General features: G+C 38.4%; 1 protein-coding gene across 3 annotated transcripts in view; it reads right to left on the bottom strand.

The window, feature by feature from the left end:
• KATNA1 (katanin catalytic subunit A1) overlaps positions 1-19,078 on the bottom strand; it is a 29,917-nt gene extending 10,839 nt beyond the window's left edge. The window contains exons 1-4 of one of the 3 annotated variants that reach the window (XM_019746941.3): positions 18,947-19,078; positions 10,099-10,266; positions 8,536-8,693; positions 2,484-2,664 (exon numbers count right to left, since the gene is read on the bottom strand). In XM_019746941.3, the coding sequence (XP_019602500.2) occupies positions 2,484-2,664; positions 8,536-8,693; positions 10,099-10,260 (501 nt within the window). In that variant the 5' untranslated portion in view covers positions 10,261-10,266; positions 18,947-19,078. The other 2 variants (XM_019746938.3, XM_074333699.2) reach the window with 2 other exon arrangements.
• Between the last annotated feature and the right edge of the window lie 3,356 nt (positions 19,079-22,434).

Here is a 22,434-nt window from a genome sequence, read left to right as displayed (position 1 = left end):
AGGTTCTATACATCATTTCTCAGGGTATAAAAGTACAGATATAAAATGAAAAAGGTATAGGACATTGAGCTGCGCTCTGCAGACCACAGAGGGTTATAAGGCATTAACCCGATCCCTAGGAGACAGGTCAGGGAAACTCCGGTCCTGATAATACTCCCAAAGGCCAGATTCCTGAGCCACATTCCCCACACCTTTCCTTGTTTCAGGAACTAAAACAGGACTGCTGCTGCTGAAAGTATCGGGGTGCAGGATTATAGAACTACCTGGCCAGAGGGACTCAGGAGAACTAATTGTCCAGAAGTACAGGGACAACTGACCTCCAGAAACGGGAAGGCGGAGAAGGCAGATGGCACAAGATGCAAAGCTAAATGAACACCTGTATCTTTATCAACGAGGAAGGCTGTGTTGAAGTGTGTGGCTTTGCTAGTTACTGGATGAGGTTCTCATGTAGAATTATAAAGTTCGGTTGTAAATCTAGAGAAAGAATGACGAAGGGGCTGATGAGAGGTTCTGAAAAGGAGCGGAAGGGTGGCACCGGGGGCTTTGCCTTTTGCGACAGTTCTTACTTTGCCCAGGTGGTGCGGGGGGTCCTCTGGCACAGCGAGCCAAACAAGTTACCCTGTACGTTACTACATCACAGCCACGGGATACGTGCCTTGTGCAGGGAGCGGGAAGAGGCAGAAGTAAAGGGGACAGAAATAAAGCTCTCAGACTCCCATATGTTTCTTATTACAACAGAGTATAAGCCCTCAAAAAAATATTAATTGGCACTGAAATCTTGGTTTCTAACTCCCATTCCTCACTAACAGTAACCATGGGGGCTGAGCCTGGAACACCCTATTGTGCCAGAAAATGAGGAAATGCTCAGAGAATGATGAGTACACGTCAATAAGACATAGGATCCAGCTTTAAGGATCTCCCAGTCCTCAAATTTTGAACAGTTTTAAGCATCAAATAATGACTGTAACAGATTATAATTCACTTAATAAGAATTATGAGTCCATACTGATACAATTAAATAATGGAGAAGACAAAGCTTTTCCTTACAGTGCACTGCCAATTAATTAATGTAGAAGAAATAGTGACACTTAAAAAATATCATGATTTGCAATTCTCATAGTAATAACTGATTCAAGTGAGAATCACTGGATGCTAAAACAAGTACATAAAATTTTGAGGAGAAACAGGATATTTGCATAGTCTCAAAGTATCTTCCCACAAATTATACAGGGAAAAAGAGGAACTTTATAATGGAGGGACCTGGCAGACATCACCTTAACCAAGAGATCCAATTTCTCGTGAGTAACAGAACAAATAAACATCCTGGGCCTCCTTACATGATACACTGAGATCAAAATTTCACTTCAGTGGTATTCCTGACGAAAATGCATAACCTTGATCTAATCCTGAGGAGACTTCAGACAAACCCAAACTGAGAGACATTCTACAAAATAACTGGCCTGTACTCTTAAAAACGCCAGGCAAAAAAAGACAAAGGCTGAGGAAATGTTCACATTTAAAGAGACTGAAAAAACATGAGAACCCTTTATTTGTGGGGCTTTTCTGCCTTTTAGTGGATTCTGCTTGGATATTATCACTAGGTTGTTAACACGAAAAATAATTATGATGAAAAACCTGGGGCTCAGACTATAATAATAATGTTAAAAGGAATGAAGTTTTTTTGTTGGAAATATTTTCTATTATCCATGTCTGAGTGCCTATTTTTTATTGAATTAGTTGACTTTTTATTTTTGAGTCTTAGCAATTTTTGTATGATTTGGATACACATCTTTTGCCAGATACAGGTATCACAAATATTTTCTCCCAATCAAGGGATCACCTTTTCATTTTCATAATAATGTCATTTGAAGATAAGATGTTAATGTTAAGGAGTGTTATATTTTTTTATTTCATGGTCAGTGCTTTTTAAATCGGATCTAATAAATCTTTGGTTACCTCAAAAAGAAAAGAAACATGAGAACTAAATGCAACATATGATTTTATACTAGATCCTGGCACAGGGGAATAAAGCTAAAATGACGTTAGATAATTGTATTGTGTTTAAGTAAAAGAATGTCCTAGTACTTAGGAAATACACTCTAAAATATTTACGGGTAAAAGGACATGTTATCTACAACTTACTCCCAGTGCTTCAGGAAAAAAAAAGACATACAGAGAGCAAATGATAAAGCAAAAGGGGCAAAATGTTAGTAATTAGTAAAACTGGGTAAAGAATATATGGAAGTTCCTTATACCACTCCTACAACTTGTTTTCAAGTCTGAAATTATATCAAGATATAAAGTTACATAACCAACCAAAAATATTTGTTGAATAGTGAGTGGGAAAAATCCTAGCCTAGGTGGATTTGACTAAGGTTTTCTTATAGTCTGGCAGTTTTAAGGACTAAAAATTATTAAAATCTGTACAGTCTTCATTTTTAAAGTTAATAACTTTTTCATTTATGAAAATCAGCAGCATTTACCTTTTCCTCTCTTCCTTTATTCTGTTCTTTCTTTTCTCGACAACGAACAGCTTTCCCTCTGTCATTGTGAAGATTGTGTGCAGATGGACGGTGAACTCTGACAGTTGTACTTGGACGGTTACTGTGTGGTTTAGGGTCACTGTTTTGAGAAGACTGGCGTTTTCTAGGACCTGGTGAGGGTCTAGTCAAACACAACATCATTAAAATTAATCAACTCCTGGAGTGAGGTCAAATACAGATGAACACACACAGTGTATAAGAGTTTATGAACTAAAGAAGCCAAGGCAATAATTGAACACAAGGTAGGACTGAATAAACTGAAGGTCACTGAAATCTAAGATCAAACGTTTAATTTGACCTTGCTGTGCGGTGAGTTAATGTGAGGACTGGAATGCAGTGTGGTTACAGGGGAGAAATAACAAAAGGCAAGTGACTGTCACCTCTCCTTGGAAAGGAGATTAGCTGTTGTATACCAAGGAGGGATTGAGAAATTAGTCTGATTCTTGGAAACTGAAAACAGAGCAACTATCAGAGAAGAGAGTACTACCAAAAGAATCAGAATACAGTGCAGGGGTAGAATTAACATTTATCCACTCGTATATATGCAATTTGGTACCATTTTATTTAGAATGTATCATAGGTCTCATGTTTTAATTCACAAAATTTAATCATTTTCCTATTACAAACCTGATATAAGCACTAGCTCTGCACATAGTACTTTACTTTTATACACATCACCTCATGTCATTTTTATTTCTATGGCAGGAGTCAGACCTCTCAAATATTTTTTAGGCTCTTACTATGCCTCTAGACTTGGTTGGGGTCATTAAAATAAGCAGTAACAAAGGTAGAGGCGTCCTATCCTCAAATACCTCTAGTTAAGAAAGAAGAAGATATGTAAAACTAGGCAAGTGCTACTCTAGAAAGTGTGAGACACACCTGGTGTGATGGCAATAGCCTCATGCAGACAGAAAATAAATTGGGCCTCTAAACACAGGAATTGAACTGAACAAGAGGGTGCAACTGCAGACAGGAAAATCAACAAAGCAGCAATAAAATTAAAATGAGCTTAGTCTATGTAAAGGAATATGAAGACACTACCTATAAAGAGAATGGTGAGCATTGCAACATGATATTGAACAGATACAATGGTTCAGTAAGTAGAAGATCTGAATACAGAGGCTTGGCTTTTAGCTAACTGCCACTGAAAAGCTTTTAGAAAGACCTTAGTATATCATTTTCAGGTACACTAATAAAGAAAACATAGAAAGCAGGGAGATGTTTGTAGGTTACAAATGTTATCAAGGCACAAGATGAGAGCCTAGCTTAAGACAGTAAGAGTCCAAGAGACACACTACTGAAAAAGACATTCCTAGATGTGGAAATCTGAGAAAGAGAATTTGGGAGGATGATAAAGCCAAACCAATGTATGTGTGGAAAGAACAATGGTGGTTCAATTTTGGATTTAGAAACTTAGCCAACTGGAGATATTCCCTTAAAATATGTATTTATTTTTTCCCTTACTAGAAAAATAATACAAAATAGACACTGAAATATAATAAAGCACAAAGAATTTTTAAAATCCCCCTGTAACCCCACTAGCCAGAGTTAACCACTTAAAATATTAGCCTATTTTCTTGTGGTTGCCTTTCATTTAAACAAAATTGGAATCATTATACACACATATAATCATATTTTTCTCTACGTATTACATCATGAGGCATTTCCTGTATCATCACCTTATAAATGACTTTTAATGACTAGATGGCAGTCAATCACATAAAATGTGCCCCATTTTACCCAGTTCTTACTGCTAGCAATTCATTTATCCAAAAAAGAATTTACTAAACTCTTCCTATTGACAGACACTACTCTGAGCATTAAAGAAAGAACATTTAAAAATAATTCTAATAAAAGCCTTTACTCTCACAGTCTTACATACAAGTGTGTATGTGGTGGTGAGGGAGCTTCAATGAAGAAATTAACAGTATGTCAGAAGATGCTAGTGCTGTTTAAAAAAATAAAGAAGAGTAAAGGGCTATAGGCTGATGGGGGGTGGAGGCGTATTTTAAGTACGATGATCAGAGACAGCCTTTCTGAGGTGACATTAAGAAGACCTGAAGAAATGAGAGAACAAGCTATCAAACATCTGAGCTGAAGGAAAGGCAACTGCAAAGGACTGAAGCATCCCTGTGTCTGATTTGCTCAAGGAGGCCCGGGGAGAGAGTTGTAAGAACTTAAATCACAGCCGTAATGGGAAGCACATCTCACTGGCTGCTGAAGGACATGATAAAACTTAGGGGTTTTTTTCCTGTAAGATGAGAAGATAATTGAGGAACATCAGCTGACATTTAAGACATTTAAAAATAATCACACCTAACAGCTTTTAAGCGATGTCTAATCTTTACTAAAAGGTTTCAATGAACCTCCTTATACAAACATTTTTGTGTACAGCTCTAGAAGAAAATACTAGATCAATTGAATCTGTTCTTTAAGTCAGTTAAATCTCTTCTTAAAATTTACACAAGGTTAGACTCACCAACAGCTGAAGAACGAATAGCTCTCTTGAGTATAAGTACAAATGATGAATAACAGAAAAACGAAGAGTGCTGGGGGTTATCCAGTTAAGGTAGCAAGTGAAATTATAGAAAAAAGCAAAAAGATGCAGCAAATAATGTCAAAGAGGATAACTTTTTAGTGAATAGTAATCCAGGGCATTTAAAATCAGACACAGGAAAAGAAACTGAAGAAACAAGAAGCAATAAGAAGGACACTATTTAGGGCTCCATCATCAGAATTTTCAAGATGAAAAGGCTCACCCAATTCAATTTCCCACTATCCCCAAGACAGAATCCTCGTGCCTCTGCTTGTTAGACTGAGGTGATGAAATAGTTCATTAAATTTGACGACTTTTTCTAGGTTCTTTGGAGACCTCTGCTGCTGGAGGGCCTTGTCTGGTTGAGCTGAGTGGGAGAGACCCCTCAAATAAATGAAAAGGCAAGCCAAAAGAGGATTCCAACAGGATATTTAGAGACTGGATTTCTCTAAGGCCTTAGGAGAAAGATGGGGGAAGTTAGGTCCAAGTGAAGAGGTCTGTGGTATGAAAGGGACTGAGTGCCACGTAATCAATCGATATGCTTTGCCTTGTTCCTTTGGGGAGAACTTGGTAAAAGCTGTGAAAAACTGCTGATATTCTCCTTCTTACTTTCACTCAGAGGAAATTTTAACAAGATGGAGAAAACTGCATTCACTAGAATTCACTTAGATGCGCAAACATCCTGTCTGGTAACGTACTTGGGGTACAGAACGAGATTCCAAGGATATGGATGGAACTCTTTTTAGCTAAACAAACAAAGAAGTTGCTCACTTCTTGGAGGAAAGGAGAGACTGCTGCTGGTGGACCCACCCAAATGATGGAAGGTCATGTACTCCATAATACAATCCCTCTTCATGACTGTCTAAATTTATAATCTAAGTAATAAATTCCAAAAATCCTTGGGAAAAAAAATTCAAGTCAACTAAATTTTCACTGGGAACATCTATTAATTGGAAAGTTCTTACCAATAACGGAGAGGAGTTCCAGGGCTGTTAAGACTGAATGTTTGGGTACCCCCAAAATTCTTTACATTGACTCCCTAACCCCCAATGTGACCATCTGGAGTAAGGAAGTAATTAGAGTTAAATAAGGTCATAAGAGTGGGGGCCTGATCCAACAGAATTAGTGTCCTAAAAGATACCTGAGAGCTGGCTCACTCTCCCCACTGTGTGAGAACACAGAGAGAAGGTGACCATCTGCTCAGGCAGGGTCCTTCCCAGGAAGAGAATCAACCAGCACCTTGATCTTGGACTTTCTAGCCCCCAGACGTTGAGAAATAAATTTCTGTTGCTTAAGCCACCCAGTCTATGGTATTTTGTTGTGGCGGCCCTAGCAGACTAATAAAGGGGCCAAGGGATAATTCTCCAGAAGGAGAAAAAACAAAAGTAAAAAGGAATAAAACATCATTAATGGACAATGGGGAAAAAGTGACATATATTATTCTACTTCTGAAATAAAGAAAACAGTATTTATAAATGTAGAAAAACTTTCACTCACAAATTCACTGTAACTTTATAGTAACAAAAAAGGGGGTAACAACCAATAAGAGCATGGTTAGCTATGCAGGTTACAGCCCACTCAAAAGAGTAGCAAAAACTCTTAAAAAGCAGCAGAGAAAAAGGTCTGACATGGCTTATAAGTCATCAGTGTTTACAACATGAAGAGCAAATTACTCAACCTTTCTTAGCTCAAGTTTCCTCATCAGAAAGTGGGCCTAAAAAAATTAGTACCTACCTTCTAGGATTGTTCTCAGCATTGAATAATATATGTAAAGCAATTAAGACCAAACCCGGTACATAGTGTGTAACAATTGCTATTATTAGAATTTTTTTAAAAAAACGGCACAATTTTGGGTCTTTTTTAGGGTACAAAGTTATGAATTATGAATGCAGCACAACCACACCTATGAAAACAGACAATGCACAGAAGACTAGAAGTCACACTGTATGACTGCCCCTCTACTTTTATGGAGTTCCCTTTTTTCTTTGATGAACCTATTGCTGTACTTATTTTTTTTCATGAATTCTAAAATACAACAAAATGTTTTATGATAGTGCTTACGAGCAAGGGAGAGATTTATTAAATATTCAAAAGATATCAGAGTCAGTAACAGAACATTAGTATTTTTATCTGGAGTTGAAGAAAAAAAATGGCTAAGAAACAATCAATACCCATTAGCTGACCTTAGACTAGAGGGAACACTTTGGTACGGACATCCAGAAGTGTGGACCACGTGTAGCAGAATCACCTGCAGATTCCTGGGCTCTACCTGCTCTCTACTGCATCAGACTCCGGGGAGTGAAACCCAGAATCCACATTTTTAATGAGCACCCCCAAGAAATATCTATGCATACTACAATTTAAAAATGACTGGTATGGCACAGAGTGCCAGCTTTGTAGTCAAATATATCTGGGTTCAATTCCTATGAGCTTTGCGATAATGGGGAAAAGTCATATGACCTCACTGTACCTCACCTACTTTATCTGAAATATTGGGAAAATATAACTTACTTGGAAGGCTTCTTGTGAAACATAAAAAACCCAGCACGTGCAGGCTCTGACAGTGCTCACAACCCTGTGAGTACACCGTGAGCACTCAACATCTATTACTGATCACAAAATACAATCAAGAATTAAGAGTTACAATGATAGAATGTGAAACTGAAAAACACTTAAGCAATGTCTTAATGCAAGGTTCTAAAGACTAGTTAGGGGACAAAGAACCAGCAAGTCACAAATGCTCTTCTTAGAATGCTGTGATACACACATACATTTAAACTGACAATACAAACTTGGAAATCTATTATGTGAGTAAAATAGGTAAGTGCCATCCACCTGCATACAGTCAGTTAAAAAATATGCAGTGAAACTAAACATTATAGGCTCTTTAGAGCATTTCAGTAAATACCACTTTCACTAATTGTTCATTAACTGGTACCAGGTAACAATGCCAGAGAAAAATCTAAAATTGAGAACATTTTATCTTTTCTTTTTTTCTGTGAATTAAAAAGCCCATTTTTCAAGTTAGCAGCAGTGTAGCTTGATGAATAGCAATATTCTGCAATTGTTTGAGAACCTCTGTTTTCATCTAACTCCTTCGTGTTACATAAGAAAAATCTGAGGCCTAGAAAGATGACATGATGTTCCCAAAGCTACCAAGAGTGGCAAAGCTAGAACTAGAGCCCAGATATTTCAATTCCCAACCCCACGTTCCTACATTTAAGATAAGGGTGTCTCCGCTATTTGAAGCTCACCTCACAAAAGCATACTGTGGCTTGTTTCCACCTAAATTTAATTTATTGAAATGGTTCAGTCACATAATATATAATTTAAGAGCTATAAAAGGCATTCAGAAAAAAACCATCTCCGTCTCCCAGCCACCCAGTTCTCCTCCTCGATTTAGCCAATGCCATCAGTTTCTTGTGCTAGCCTGTTTCTGAAAAGGTCTCCACTTACCTTCGTTCAACAGGTACAGGCAAGGACCAGACTTCTCCCTCAGAAGCGGGAAGCTCATGCTGTGCAGCTTTCAATGGAGAGCTGTCTAATTTAAAGCTCTCTAGTGTTTTCATGATATCCTTAACATGTTTAGCTTCCACATTTATTTCCTGCCAAACCTGGTTTCAAAGGAGAACATGGCTCTTTAAATTTCTATAACTAATAAACCACTGGCAAGATTAAACTAGGGCCATTTATTTAGAAACCTCCATTTTGACAGATATACAGTAAATCACACCAAGATATTCTGTTGAAATTTTAATAATGGTTCATTAATTCTTTGTTTTCAATTGCACAATTAATTCTGATACACTTAATTAAATATTCTGGCCAATTAAGCCATGTTACTACTGACTTACGGTTCTTATTCAAATTGCATAACAAATTGAAAAGTTAGCTGAACTATAAAGTCTGATAAGAATAATACCTTGGCAAGTTGCACTTTGATGGTTTTTTTATGCTATTTAATTGACGTTTTAAATGCTGATCAGAATCCACTGATTTCATAACTCATTAAATGGATTGCACTTGAAAACTAATGGCTTCAGAGGATAAATGGCTCAATTCACATACAACCAAAATATATATTTAAAGCAGTCTTGATTCAATTTAAAAACTATATATACATCCATGTATATATATGTATGTGTGTGTGTGTGTGTGTATATATATATATATATATATATATATATGAAACGTTGAAATGAAGTTTTAAAAGTAAAAGTAAGTGATTTGAGTATCTTTACAAAAAATCTTAGAATTTTTAAGTAAAAGTCTCTGGCCTAAGAACAAAAGGTCTTAAAAGTCTTCAATGACAAACGAGACTCCTTATAAAATGAATTCTTTTTCCTTTCCAGTAATGTCAAGAATATACAGAGGCAGATTTAGGGAAAGAGGTTAAATTCAAAGAGGTAGGATATTTTCTCGTCTAAAGAAATGAAGCACAAATATGGCATTATATCAAAAAAGCAGTTCAGCTGAATTTGAGGGATAATATTCTACCTAGAAGAGCAGCTCAAAAAGACCAACTGCTGTAACTTTGTTATAAATGCCACCTTCAACTGGACCTATGAGTTCTACAGTTTCCACCTGTAAATTTCTATTGGTCCTCGTTGACTAACGTTCCTCAAATGGGATTCAAATATGGTCTTCTTTATAATGTTCTATAGAAAACTTGCTACCCATGAGATTTAGATGTCATCTGCACTTTCAAAAATGGCTTAGTAAAGTCAACTCTAACTTTACCAGGTGAAAACGTGATCTAGAAAAAAAATTTCACAACCATTATTTTTTAAAAATCTATTAGAGTTCAACAATTAGAATAATTGAATAGAACTCATAATATTGCTGATGGTGAATACAGACTATTATTAATATAATACATCCAGTTTCAAGTAACATCATACACAAATCCATGTAATAAATCATATACTCTTAATGTGTAACTTCAAAAAGCACTGACAAGCTATTTCAATTTTCTCTTCTGAGTAAACTATTAAAACGCACAGCAGAAATGATTCTCACCTGTTGCCATTTCTGTTGGAGGTACGTATCTTTGACTGAGTATAGATACTTGTTCATTTGGTCAAGAACTCCCTGATAATACACCATCGCAGAGTCATAGTTTCCCAGCAACGCATATTCACGAGCCAATTTTACATTCTCACTAATCATAAGAAGACTCATGCTCAACTGTAAGTCAAAAAAGAAAGAAACATTTCATATTATATATCTCTTAACAATAAATACTATGAAGACTTTTTTTAAAGTATATTTTCCAGGACTCCTTCAAGAAGCTCCCAAGCACACTTTCCATCTCTAAACATTTGCTCATGCTGTTTCCACTCCTTCAAAGAAATTTTTTTCCCATGGCCAAACCCTACCTATGTGTCAAAGTCCCGCTCAGATGACAGTTTTCCCAGTATATCTAACTTCTGAACTTCTCAGTTCAGAATAAACTCTCCCCTTCTAAAGTCCCCAGGCACTTTTCTGGGAACTTCCATCTCAAGGTGCTTGTCTACTTTGAATTATAGTGAATGATATATGTCTTATCTCTACTACAGTGAGTTCTCTGAGAGCAGGATTTCCATCTGAAAGGCGTGAGACTGTATCCCCAACGTATAACACACAAGTCTTACTGAGTATCTGCAGAACAAATGTAGAACATTAGGCACAGTTTTGGGAAGGCGTGCGGAAGAGCAGGAAGCACATGTGTTTGAAGTTAGAAAAATCTTGGTTAGAATTGTAATTCCGCCACCTTCGTCAAGTCCTTTAACTTTCTAAGATTCAGTTTTTAAGTTTGTAAAACTGAGATAGTAACTATCTCCAGGAGTTAAAATATAGGGAATATTTCAAGTACCTAGCATACTCCTTGACAAAGAGTAGGTCTTTAATAAAGTGCTTAAATGCATCTTCCCTGAAACTTTCTATGTACAAGCACCAAGCACAGTGTTTGTACTTAGTAAAATATGAATAAATAGATATGGGTATAAAACATTAGAAGTAGGCACTTGATAAATGTCAGCTTTGTTGATGTTGATGATGATTACTATTATTTATTAACTGTACAGAGCATGGTGAAGTTCAAAGTCAGAAAGACCTGAGTGCTTTTGAGAGGACAATGATTTAGATTAGGGTTGTGGCTTTGGAAATAAAAAGAAACAAATTTGAAACGTGGTGAGAGAACTGCTGAGAGTACTTATGAACTTGTATGGAGATGCTGAAAATGAATGAAGTTTCAAGCCTGCAGAACAAAGAACTGAAGGGCTCATGAAGGATTTCAGCTTTCCGCTTCACAGGGAAGCCGAGAAGAGACAAATGTATGAAGGTAATAAGTTCATTATTTTTGACTGCTTTTGTGTGGCAGTGGGATATCCACATAGATGTGTTTCATAGATGAACAGAAAGAATTTCTATGTGGGGACCTCTCTACCTAGCTTAATTTAATCTAGCCAGAGGCATTTCCTAAAATTGTGCTTCCTGACACCTCCCTCCCACACCCCACCTACGGTTAAGGTCAAGTGATGCAACAGAGCTTAAGTCTAACCGAGATCACAATGGTTCTTAAGTGCTCCACTTTTACATTTTTACCCTGGGATGAGATTTTCTGTGAAAACACATGTGAATCAAATTTCTTGGGTTTAATTTAATGTAGAATGTTTAGCTGATAGGCAGGGCCAAGAGGATGACGGCAGGCCAATCAGGAATATCAATCAGACTATGTGTTAGACAAGGGACCAAAAAGATCTTCTGCCAAATAGACAAGAGAAGGTAATCATATCCCTACAGTCCACAATTAGAGGATTATAGGAAGCAAGATTAATAGGAAATGTTGACAGGTGGAAGAGCTAAAAATCAGCTCTGCTATGCCAGAGGAGAAGAGGGCGGCTACTACGCTCCTTCGGGCAGAGATCAGAGTGAGAAGGGATCACCACCTCAGTGGAGTAGGGATGTCAAAATCACACCAACCTCCTCAGGCTTCTGTTCTCTGCCAGGCTGCGGTAATTCTCATTCTCTAACCAGCCGAAGGCACAAGTGTTGTTCCATGACCCAGTTAGACTAAACTGATACATGTCATGTGTTACATATTAGGATATGTATTAGGATCTTCGAACCCAAACAGCTTTAATCTCAGTTATCAGGTTCAATTCATAAGTACGACACCAAGATAGCTGCTGGCCCTCTTCCTGAAAACAAATCCTAGAAGAATCACAGAAGGTTGATGGGCCCCAGGATTAAACATAAAATTCTGAAAAACAACTGAAATGACAGGTGGTAATTGGGTCATTGCGTGTGGTTAGGTCCCAGGCAGCCCACAGGGAAATAGGACCGGTGAGTTTTGTAGCTGTGCCTTTCTGGCTTCCATTGTCCTGGCCAATCCTTGTTCACCCACCCACCCTTGCAAGTGTAAGCCCAGTACCAGACGGAGACAGCATGGTACATCGGGGCAAACCTAGGCCTGGATGGGGGAGGAGGCCATGGATAAAAACAGACAGAGGTCAATAACAGCATCTCACGAGTGGTCTCTTGCTGCCACTCCTTTGCTCACGTTAGGCTAGATGATAACAACTGACAGTTCTTAGGAAAAAGCAGTTCCCAGGCTGAGGATCCCTGAATGGCAGGACTGGGACAGGCACACAATTTCAAAATGGTAAGGAGTGGCTGGTAAGCATGGACTGACCACACCCCACTTCCATCATAAAGAGTAAACATAACTGAGCTAAGCCATTAACTCAAGAAGCTAGGAAAAAAAAAAAAAAACTAACAGAACTGGTTAGTACAAAAAGTACAAGAGAAAAAAAAATAAAGGTCCATATTAAATAAAAACAAAATCAAAAGAAAACCCCAAAATACCAGAAAAGATTTGCAAAACCAAAATCGGGATCTTTAAAAAACCAGGAAACAAATCTTTGGCAATATTGATCATGGGGGGTGGGGGGAGGGCAGGACATGCAAATAAACGAAATACAAACTGGAAAAGAGGAGATAATTAGATCTGAGATGAAAGAAAATTATATTTTTTCTTTTTCTCTTACTGCCTAGAAAAAAAGCTCCAGACCCAGAAGTTTTTTTTAATAAGTGGGTTTTTACCTAGTTTCTAAATAGCAGATAATTTCAATCACATAAAAGTTGATCCAGAAAACAAGGGAAAAACTGACCAACCCTTTTTATGAAGCTGGGATCACCTCAATTTCAAAATTGAGTAAGAATACAAAGCCCATTTCACTTATGCACATAGAAGTGGAAATCCTAAATAAAATGTTAGCTAACTAATAATATGTCAACACACACACACACAATCAGGAAGGTTTATCCCAGGAATGCAAGAATAAGTTAAGATCAGAAAATCCATCTTGCAATTCCTCACACCAATGGACAAAATGACATCACACAAAAAAGGGGTAAAGAGCATTAAGGACAATTCACGGAAGGGAAAACCCAACTACCTAATAAGTACACATACTAAGAACAGATGAATACAAATTAGAGCAATGAGATATCCCTTTTACATTTAACAGATTTAAAAAAAAAATTAATAAATCCAATTATACTAAGCATTGCCAAGGATTTGAGAAAAAGGAAACCCTCACATATAACCTGTGGGCAGAAACTGGTACAGTCATTTTGGAGAGCAATCTCGCAGTACTAAGCGGAATTATGTATGTGTATATCCTATGACCCTACAACCCCACTGTTCAGTGATTATTGCTGAGAAAATCTCACACAGATCCATAAAGGGACGTGTCTGGGGATGTTAACGACATTAACTGTTCTGAGAAATCAAGGAGTTGGAGGCAATCTATCTATTCCCAGCCAGGGAAATGGGTAAGGAAATGGGTGGAAGCAGACGATGGAACACAATGTAACAAGCAGATGGAAGCAAAATTTACAAATAGCAACATGGATAAATCATCAAAATACAGTGTTGGGTGAAAAAAACCTTAGACATAGAACAAGACCTCAATTCCAATACCATTTTGTAAATTAAAAAATATGCTATATTTACATAGCTATGTAAAACTCTTTTTTTTAAGGATACATACACATCCAAGAACATATATTAAGTATACTGCAATGTCTATGGAGTATAAGATATGGAACTATGAAGGGTAGAAACAAAAGAAATAAATACAACAAAAAGAGCCTTATACCTATTGATAATCACAGAGAGCCTATAAAATGGCTCTCAATACCCATCTGTAATCAATCACCTCTCCTTGAGTGTGAGCTTGTAACAAACAGAATATGCAAAAATACGGGAATGTCATTCTGAGATTAGACTGTGATTCCATCTTGCTCAGTGTCTTGCTCTCTTGCTGGCTCACTCTAAGAAAAACAAGCGACCCACCACACTGTGAACTGCCCAGGGCAGAGGCTCACATGGCAAAGTGGTGAGGGAGGCCCCAGGCCAACAGCCAGCGAGGAACGCAGGCCCTCATCCCAGCAGGCCAGAGGCACTGAATCCTGCCAACAACTGTGTGCAGGAGCCTGGCAGCAGGCCCTCCCCAGTGGAGCCCTGAGATGACAGCAGCCCTGATACCCTGCTCACAGCCTGGAAAGACCCTGGATCAGCAGCACCCAGCACAGCCGCCTGGCCAGAGAGACTGAGTAACAAATGCTTGCTGTTTTAAGCCACTAAGTTTTGGGGCCAATTTGTTATGAAGCAACACAGCTATTAACTGAGGTATAGAAGTAACTCAAGACTGGACATCTGAGGTTCAAAAGAAAAAGAAAAAAATGCTATGACCTAAACAGTAACTCTCTGGAGTCACTGATAATACTCCATCTTAATGAAAGCTCCATGGCTAGGCACCATGGCTCTCTGCTACTTACTGGTATATCTGAAGCACCCAGAACCATGCTTGGCACACAGCAGATACTCAATAAATCTTTAAATGAATGAATACTGCCAAGTTTTTGTCTTAACTACGAAGATTTCTTACCTTTTCCAGTTTCTGACCCTCAGCACTCGCACATGCCTTGATCCTCAACTCATCCCTACGGAGCTGTGTGACTGCTTCTGCCCTGAAACTACATGCTCTGTTAGTGACACCTAGTTTGGGCAACAAACTGTGAGAAGGGGAGAGCTGGGGCCACTGCTGGGAGTACAGGATACAGTAGTCTGGAAGAGCTTGGATAACACGCCTCTCATGTGCACTTTCTCCTGATCCTTCTTCCCTGTCCCCCACTTAAAAAAGAAAAAAATCTAAATTAAATTGTTATTTATATATGGATGGTCCTCTTTTTTTTTTTTCTTTTTTAATGATTCAATGGCCCAAAACTCACAGAAGTCATTCCTGGCCTTCTTTGAAGTTTCTGTGTTATGAATACTTCTTTCTAGTCAGATAAAATTCCTTAAGAGCCAATGGATTGACTTTTTCTAACAAAAATGTAAAGTCAATCCAAGGTCACATTAACAAATGACCTGAAAAATTCTCGGATATCAAAGAAACATGTTTACTGAAAACTACCAAAATAACCTTAGTTGGGCCTGCCCGGTGGCTCAGGAGTTTGGAGCTCCGTGCTCCTAACGCCGAAGGCTGCTGGTTCGATTCCCACATGGGCCAGTGAGCTCTCAACCACAAGGTTGCCAGTTGGAGTCCGGCAAGGGATGGTGGGCTCCGCCACCTGCAACTAACAAGGGCAACTGGACCTGGAGTTGAGCTGCGCCCTCCACAACTAAGACTGAACAACTAAGAGTGAAAGGACAACAACTTAACTTGGAAAAAGTCCTGGAAGTACACACTGTTCCCCCAATAAAGTCCTGTTACCCTTCCCAAATAAAATCATTAAAAAAATAAAAAATAAAAATAAATAAATAAATAAAAATAAATACCCTTAGTTAACTAAATGTTAGCCAAAAATAATTTTTCCTATCCTTTTAGTGGTCGCTAAGCAAAAGACATCGTTCTTCTCAAATGAATGTCAACATTGTAAATTTATGAGATTCTTCAACTTTCAAAAATATATCCTTATCATTGCTAAAATTTCACTGCAGGAGGACCAAAACTGGGTCTACCTAACATAATATCTGGCAACAAAATTCAGACTCTTGTTTTATAGAGGTTATTAAAGATAAAAATAACCACAGGTGGTGATACTTGCTTTATCTCACCGCAAGCTTCTCCTTTACATTATTCTATCAGAAAAACCCTTTTGCTTACATGGCTTGAGTATTCATGATTTAGCTAACGACTAAATTCATTTTTTTTTAAACTAAATGAGCTGCACCATAAAATTTTAATTCAAGTAACAGGGTCAAATTTTTAAAAATTAAACACTAACAACTCAATATTACAGCAAAATTTCTAGCAAACTTAATATTTGATGTGGTGTGGTATCTCCACAAAGAGACTTAAAGTGCCTTTTCTCCTCTACAATTAGGGAAAAGAAGTGATCAAACACAGTGAAAAAGAACAGGCAACAGAACCAAATATTTGAATTCTAATTCCTATTCCTATTCTCTTCCCAAAACAACAAATATGGGGCCTCCCCTATTCCACATCTAAAAAGGGTATCTTATGCACTTAATTTTTGAAGGAATCTTAGACTGGGTTCCACTCATATTGCAGTTTTTACCATAATGTGTGTAGGTCATTCAAGAAATATTTGCAGAGCACCATGAGCTGCAAGGAATTGCACCGAAGACAAAAATAATACAGAATGAGGGGCGGCCAGTTAGCTCAGTTGATTAGAGAGCGGTGCTCTTAACAAGGCTGCAGACTGGATCCCCACATGGGCCAGTGTGAGCTCCACAACTAGACTGAAACAACTACTTCACTTGGAGCTGATGGGTCCTGGAAAAACACACTTAAATAAATAAAAGTTTAAAAACAAAATACAGAATGAGACCCTGAAATCCTTGAAGTTTAGTAAAAGGGATATAATTTAATTTTAGGTGGGTTTTTTTCAATTTGCTTAGTAATGGGAATACAAGCCTAGATTATTAAGCACAGGCTAAAAAAATCAGCATCAATGTTTAAAATATTTACCTGTAAAACTGATGTCCTAAAACAAAAAGATGAAGCTCAATCATGCAATTTCCTGAGGCATTTCAGTAAACCAAATGTGTGTAACTTTAAAGGTGACAATACAATGTTAACCAGTTTTCAGAATGTTGATGTCTGGGATATGAAAGCAACCATGCTATTTACAGTCAGTTACTGATGATTACGAATAATAAGCACAATAACTGAGTGATCCATGACCAATTATAGCATGAAATACATTTTTCTTACCCTTATAATCATATGATAAATACTCAAGAAGCATGAGAAAGTCATCTTTTTATAAAGAGAGCACGGAAAATCAACTTAGAAAAAAAAACATATTGTATGTGTATTTAGTAACCTTTCTTTCCATTTACCCTGAACAATGCAAAAATAAATCAGGTAACAATTAAAATGTAATTTAAAATCCGTATCAATAAACACCACAAGTAAAATCTATTTAGCATGTCATCAACATTGACCATTTTGATGTGATCACTATCTTTTTTAACCAATTTGCTAAAAACAAAAACTTGTTGTAAAAAGAAATTCAAATGTTGTTAACACAGTAAATTCTACAAGATTCTCTAGTCCTTAGTATTTGTCAGAATTGTGATACCAGTTTGAAAATAACATGCAGAATCCGGGTAGACTATATAGTATGCTAGTCCTGAATCTACAAAAGGCAAAACCTTCTTGAATAACCAAGGCCATAAAGGAGCTTTATACAGATTTGCATAGTCTAGGAATGTTGGAAAGTTGACTTTTTTTAAGGCATGATTCAGGCCACAAGTTATTACTATTAATACAAAAAAAAGAATTTTGCCGCTATTTCTCTGTGTGAAAACTCTGATCACAAAGCAAACAGGGCTGCACACTGAGACAGGCCGGTATGAACACTGCAAGAATCCTTTTTGCCACCGTGGCGTTCTATCTTTGTGACTATGGGGCAACGATCTATCACATTCTAAAACATTAGGAATGTTTTCAGGAGTAACTAAAAGTCCTGATTTCAAAGAGGGAAGACATTGGCGTAAACAAGTGCTTTCAAGCCAGAAGAGTGCAACCTAGTGCTGTTGGAAGTTAATAACTGATACAAAAGTGGCACTTCGCGGTTAAAAGAGAAAATTACTTTTGAAAAAAGACGGCTTGAGATTATCCACTGTAAGGCAGTTACACATCCACGTTTATCTAACTTCGTCCCCATATAATATACTGTATGAAACAAACGTTTCGAGGCATAAATTTTCTAAAAGGTACCAACTCGCAACAAAAAGGGCCATAAGTTTCCCAGAGGACGCCCGGCTCAGTAATAAACTAGATAAGAAATAACATCCTCAACAATATCAGCCCTACCTGATTCGGAATTTTCAAGGATGAGGGGGGCGGGGGCGGGGGCGTGGACAGATTTGGGAGAGGATCGATCAAAAGCGAAGAAATAAAAACACGTTCTGTCGGCCGGAAACTTCTCTGATGACACAGACCTAGAGACCGGCTCGGCAGGAGCCCCTGGAAGTCCCCCGCTGAACAGAATTCCTTAGATAAGGGAACTGTCACCCGAGTCACAGGTGTCAACAACAGCAGCGAGGCCCTTAGACATCCGCGCAGGCACAGACAAGCTCACCGCAGGATGCGCGGGGGCCTCGCACCACAAACCCGCCATGGAGGTCCGGGAATCCCCACATCTCGGGGAGAGCGAACACTCACCTGCGGAGGCCGAGGCTCCTCGGAAACCGCCCACCGCCAGGTGAAGGGGCAGGGCAGAGCGGGGCTCCGCGCGAGGAAGGAAGTCCCTGCCCAGCCCCAACCACCCAGCTCTGTGCTCACCGTCCCAGCACTGCTGGGTCCAACCGTCACCAGCCCTCCGGGATGCCACAGCTTACCAAGAATTTGAAGGCAAACGCGCCAGGGTCACTTCCGGTGCCGGGGGTGGCCTCGGCGACTCCGGCGCACGCGGGGCGACGCCCCGGGAGCGAGGACGCCGGGCGGCGTGCGCGCGCCGGGCGCGGACTGGGCGGGGCCGATGGAGGTGGGGTTAGGCCGGCAGGGGCGCGCCTGCGCATTTCGAGTTTCCTCCTCGCCGCGGGCGGGCCGGAGAGTAGGAGTAGTAATGACCTAAGTAAGCATCACCTCGCGTAACTCAATATCTGTTTCGAAGTGTTTGCTCATTCTTCCTCCCATTTGATTTTCACCACATACTTCAGAAGTTAGGAAGTCAGTATCTATTTTATAGGTGAGTGTCAGGGTCAAACAATTTGTTTATGACAAATACTGTTTTGGAACCAAATAGTCAGAATTTGGCTGAGGTGCTTCTCACGACATAACATGAATAAAATAGGGGGTGGGTAAACAGATATTCCGACACGAAGCTAGTGAAATTTTATTCTCTTGATTTTGGGGGGTCGTTTTTATATAACCAGACAAGAAATAAAATTAGGCTGTTTCCTGATTTACAGATATATACTCGACAGTATTATGCTTCCTTCAGTACACCCAGCTACAGAAGGAACAAAGCACATTTAAAGCATCTCAGTAATTTAACACAGACTTAGATAAAGGCAATTCAAAGGTAATGCATCCACTAAATCTGCAAATATTTATTGAGCAACTATTATGTGCCAGACACTGTTGTAGGCACTGGGTATACAGTGGTCAACAAAATAGAATATTTCATGGAGCTTAAAGTCTTGTAAAATTCTCAGCTAAGTAGAAAATAATAGTTTTGCTATGGTGGATATGAACTCTATTGCAATGGAGCACAAGATGCTATAGTTTGCATATCTTTTTGAAATAAACCAATTCAGAGAGGTATAGATTATTCTAGTTAGGCTGAATTAATTTTCATCTTTTATGTGAGTACAAAGGTATGTTGAATTATAAAGCCAATTTATAGTGTAAAGTCATCTCAAAAGGCACAAAATGAGTGCATATTGTGTGATTTCATTTATATGAAATTCTAGAACAGTCAAAACTAATCTATAGTAAAAGCCAATCAGTGTTTGAGGCTGCATTGAGGAGTGGGGGAGGGGGAAAGGATAGACTACAAAGAGGCATGAGGGACTTTTCTATATCTCAATTAGGGTAGTCATTAAACAGATGTATATGTTTATTAAAACTAATCAAACAGTACACATAAAAGGGAAGCATTTTATGGTACATAAATTGTATCTCAGTGAAGTTGATTTTTAAAGTAAAAAAACAAACTTCCAAAGTGTAGCTTACATTCACTACTTATGTTTGTTCACTAGTTTTACTAGTAGGCAGGGGAGACAACGCTATGCTCTAGTAACCCCTAACTCAAAGAGGTTCAAACAATAGGATTTTTTTCTCATTTACTTTATATGTTCATCGCAGAGAGGATGCAGGCACTTGGACCCTTGGCAATGGAAAAGCGAAAATTAGGTAACTTGCACAATTTCTGCCTGGATGTGATTGTTGCCACCACTGCCCACATTTCATTGGCCAGAGCAAGTCATGTGACCAAGCCTGACTTTAAAGGGATGGGAGTGTTCAACTCTGTGTACCCTGAAGAAGAAAGAGAATACTGTGTACTGCCTTCATGACTACTACACTCGTCATTTCTTCTTTTACACTGTGGCTTCTACAACCATCACCCTTCTAAAGTGATTGTTCCAAATTGGGATGCAGAAAATCAGAGATTATTTTTTCCTGGTGAATGGTCACATTAATTTGGCAGGATCATAGGACACATGAAAGGAAGTTATGGAAAAAGAGATAGAAAGGTGCCAGTGAAGAGTTTAAACTTTATTCTGCAGGCAAAAAGGAGCCATTGAAAGTTCTCAAATGAAGGTATAAGTTGTACAGCAAATAGGAAGTTAATTGGGCAGCTGTGAGTAGGAACGTTTGGAGGAGAGAATAGATTGGGAGAACTGTTGCAAGAGGTGTTGTGACCTCTGGAATTACAAAGAAAGGTATGACATAAAGACCACCTCTTGACATTATGTATTTGTTGCCTCTCTCTTGCCCCAGTAGGTAAACTTCATGTAGTTAGATACCGTGTTTCCAAATGGAGGAAATACCGTGTTTCCCCGAAAATGAGACCTAGCCGGACCATGAGCTCTAATGCATCTTTTGGAGCAAAAATTAATATAAGACCCTGTTTTATATAATAAATATTATATAATATATAATAAATATTATAGTAAAATAAGACTGGGTATTATATTATATTATATTATATTATATTATATTATATTATATTATATTAAAGACCCAGTCTTATAGTAAAATAAGAGTGGGTTTTATATTAATTTTTGCTCCAAAAGACGCATTAGAGCTCATGGTCCAGCTAGGTCTTATTTTCGGGGAAACACGGTATTTCTTTCATTTGGCTAGAACAATGTCTGGCATTAATTAGATATTTGTAGAATAAATAAATACATTATCTCACTCACTTTAAAAAGACTTTGGAGACACTTTTTACATTTCATCAGAGAAACCTAATAGGAACTTTCAGGACCAATTTATTAACTTCACTCATCTGGTCGATTGCATCTGGCCATCCTTCTCTATGTACTTCAAAAATATGAGCCATCTCTTGGGATACAAAGTATATAGAAGATTAGAACATTCTAAACATGAGTAAGAAACTACTGAACTTTTCGATTATGTCACCATATTCGGAGTAACAAACCAGCACAGATCTCCAGTATTGTTCGTCAATCTTATACACATTCTTAGAGTTTCCATCACCAATCTGCGACTCCCAGAATGCTGAATGCTATGAAAAAAAGATCACACAGCTATGAAATCGTATAACTGTATAACTTCCAACACACCTGACATATCTTTCTGCACATCCAACCTCAGTTATCTCTCTTATTCCTCCTATTAATTTTAAACTTTTACCCCTTTTTCCTCAAGTCAGCCACCTACCCCTTTCTGCTGTGTCTCCACTTTCAGAGAAAATAGCTCTCAGATCGGAATTCCCTCAACTTGCTCACTGAGGCAGAGACTGCCATCTGTCTACCAAATACTCATTTCCCTTATTTAATAACAGAACCTAGCTAGCTTGATGAAATTGGGTCCCCCTGGAATTAAGAACTGTATTTTCCAGACTCTCATGCACCTAGGTGTGGCCATGGATCTAACTTCTGGCCAGTAGAAGTATTGTTTAGAACTTTTAAGAAGGCACCTTAAAGGAAGAGGCCCTGGAAATCTCCCTCCCCGCACCATCTCCTTTTCACCAGGTTAGAACAGGGAAAAGATGGAGAGAATATAAGCAGCCAACTGCTGACCATAAGTGACCTATAGGATAAAAGCCATATATGATGAGGATAGCAGAATTGAACAGATGAAGTGTGGGCTGGCATGGAGCTGCCATACCAACTGTGAACTGCCAACTCCAGAC

The sequence above is a fragment of the Rhinolophus sinicus genome, chromosome 2 (assembly GCF_057876585.1).
Source record: "Rhinolophus sinicus isolate RSI-liver-muscle chromosome 2, RSI-T2T, whole genome shotgun sequence".
NCBI classification, from domain to species: Eukaryota; Metazoa; Chordata; class Mammalia; order Chiroptera; family Rhinolophidae; genus Rhinolophus; species Rhinolophus sinicus.
This window is presented reverse-complemented; position numbering and strand designations above follow the sequence as displayed.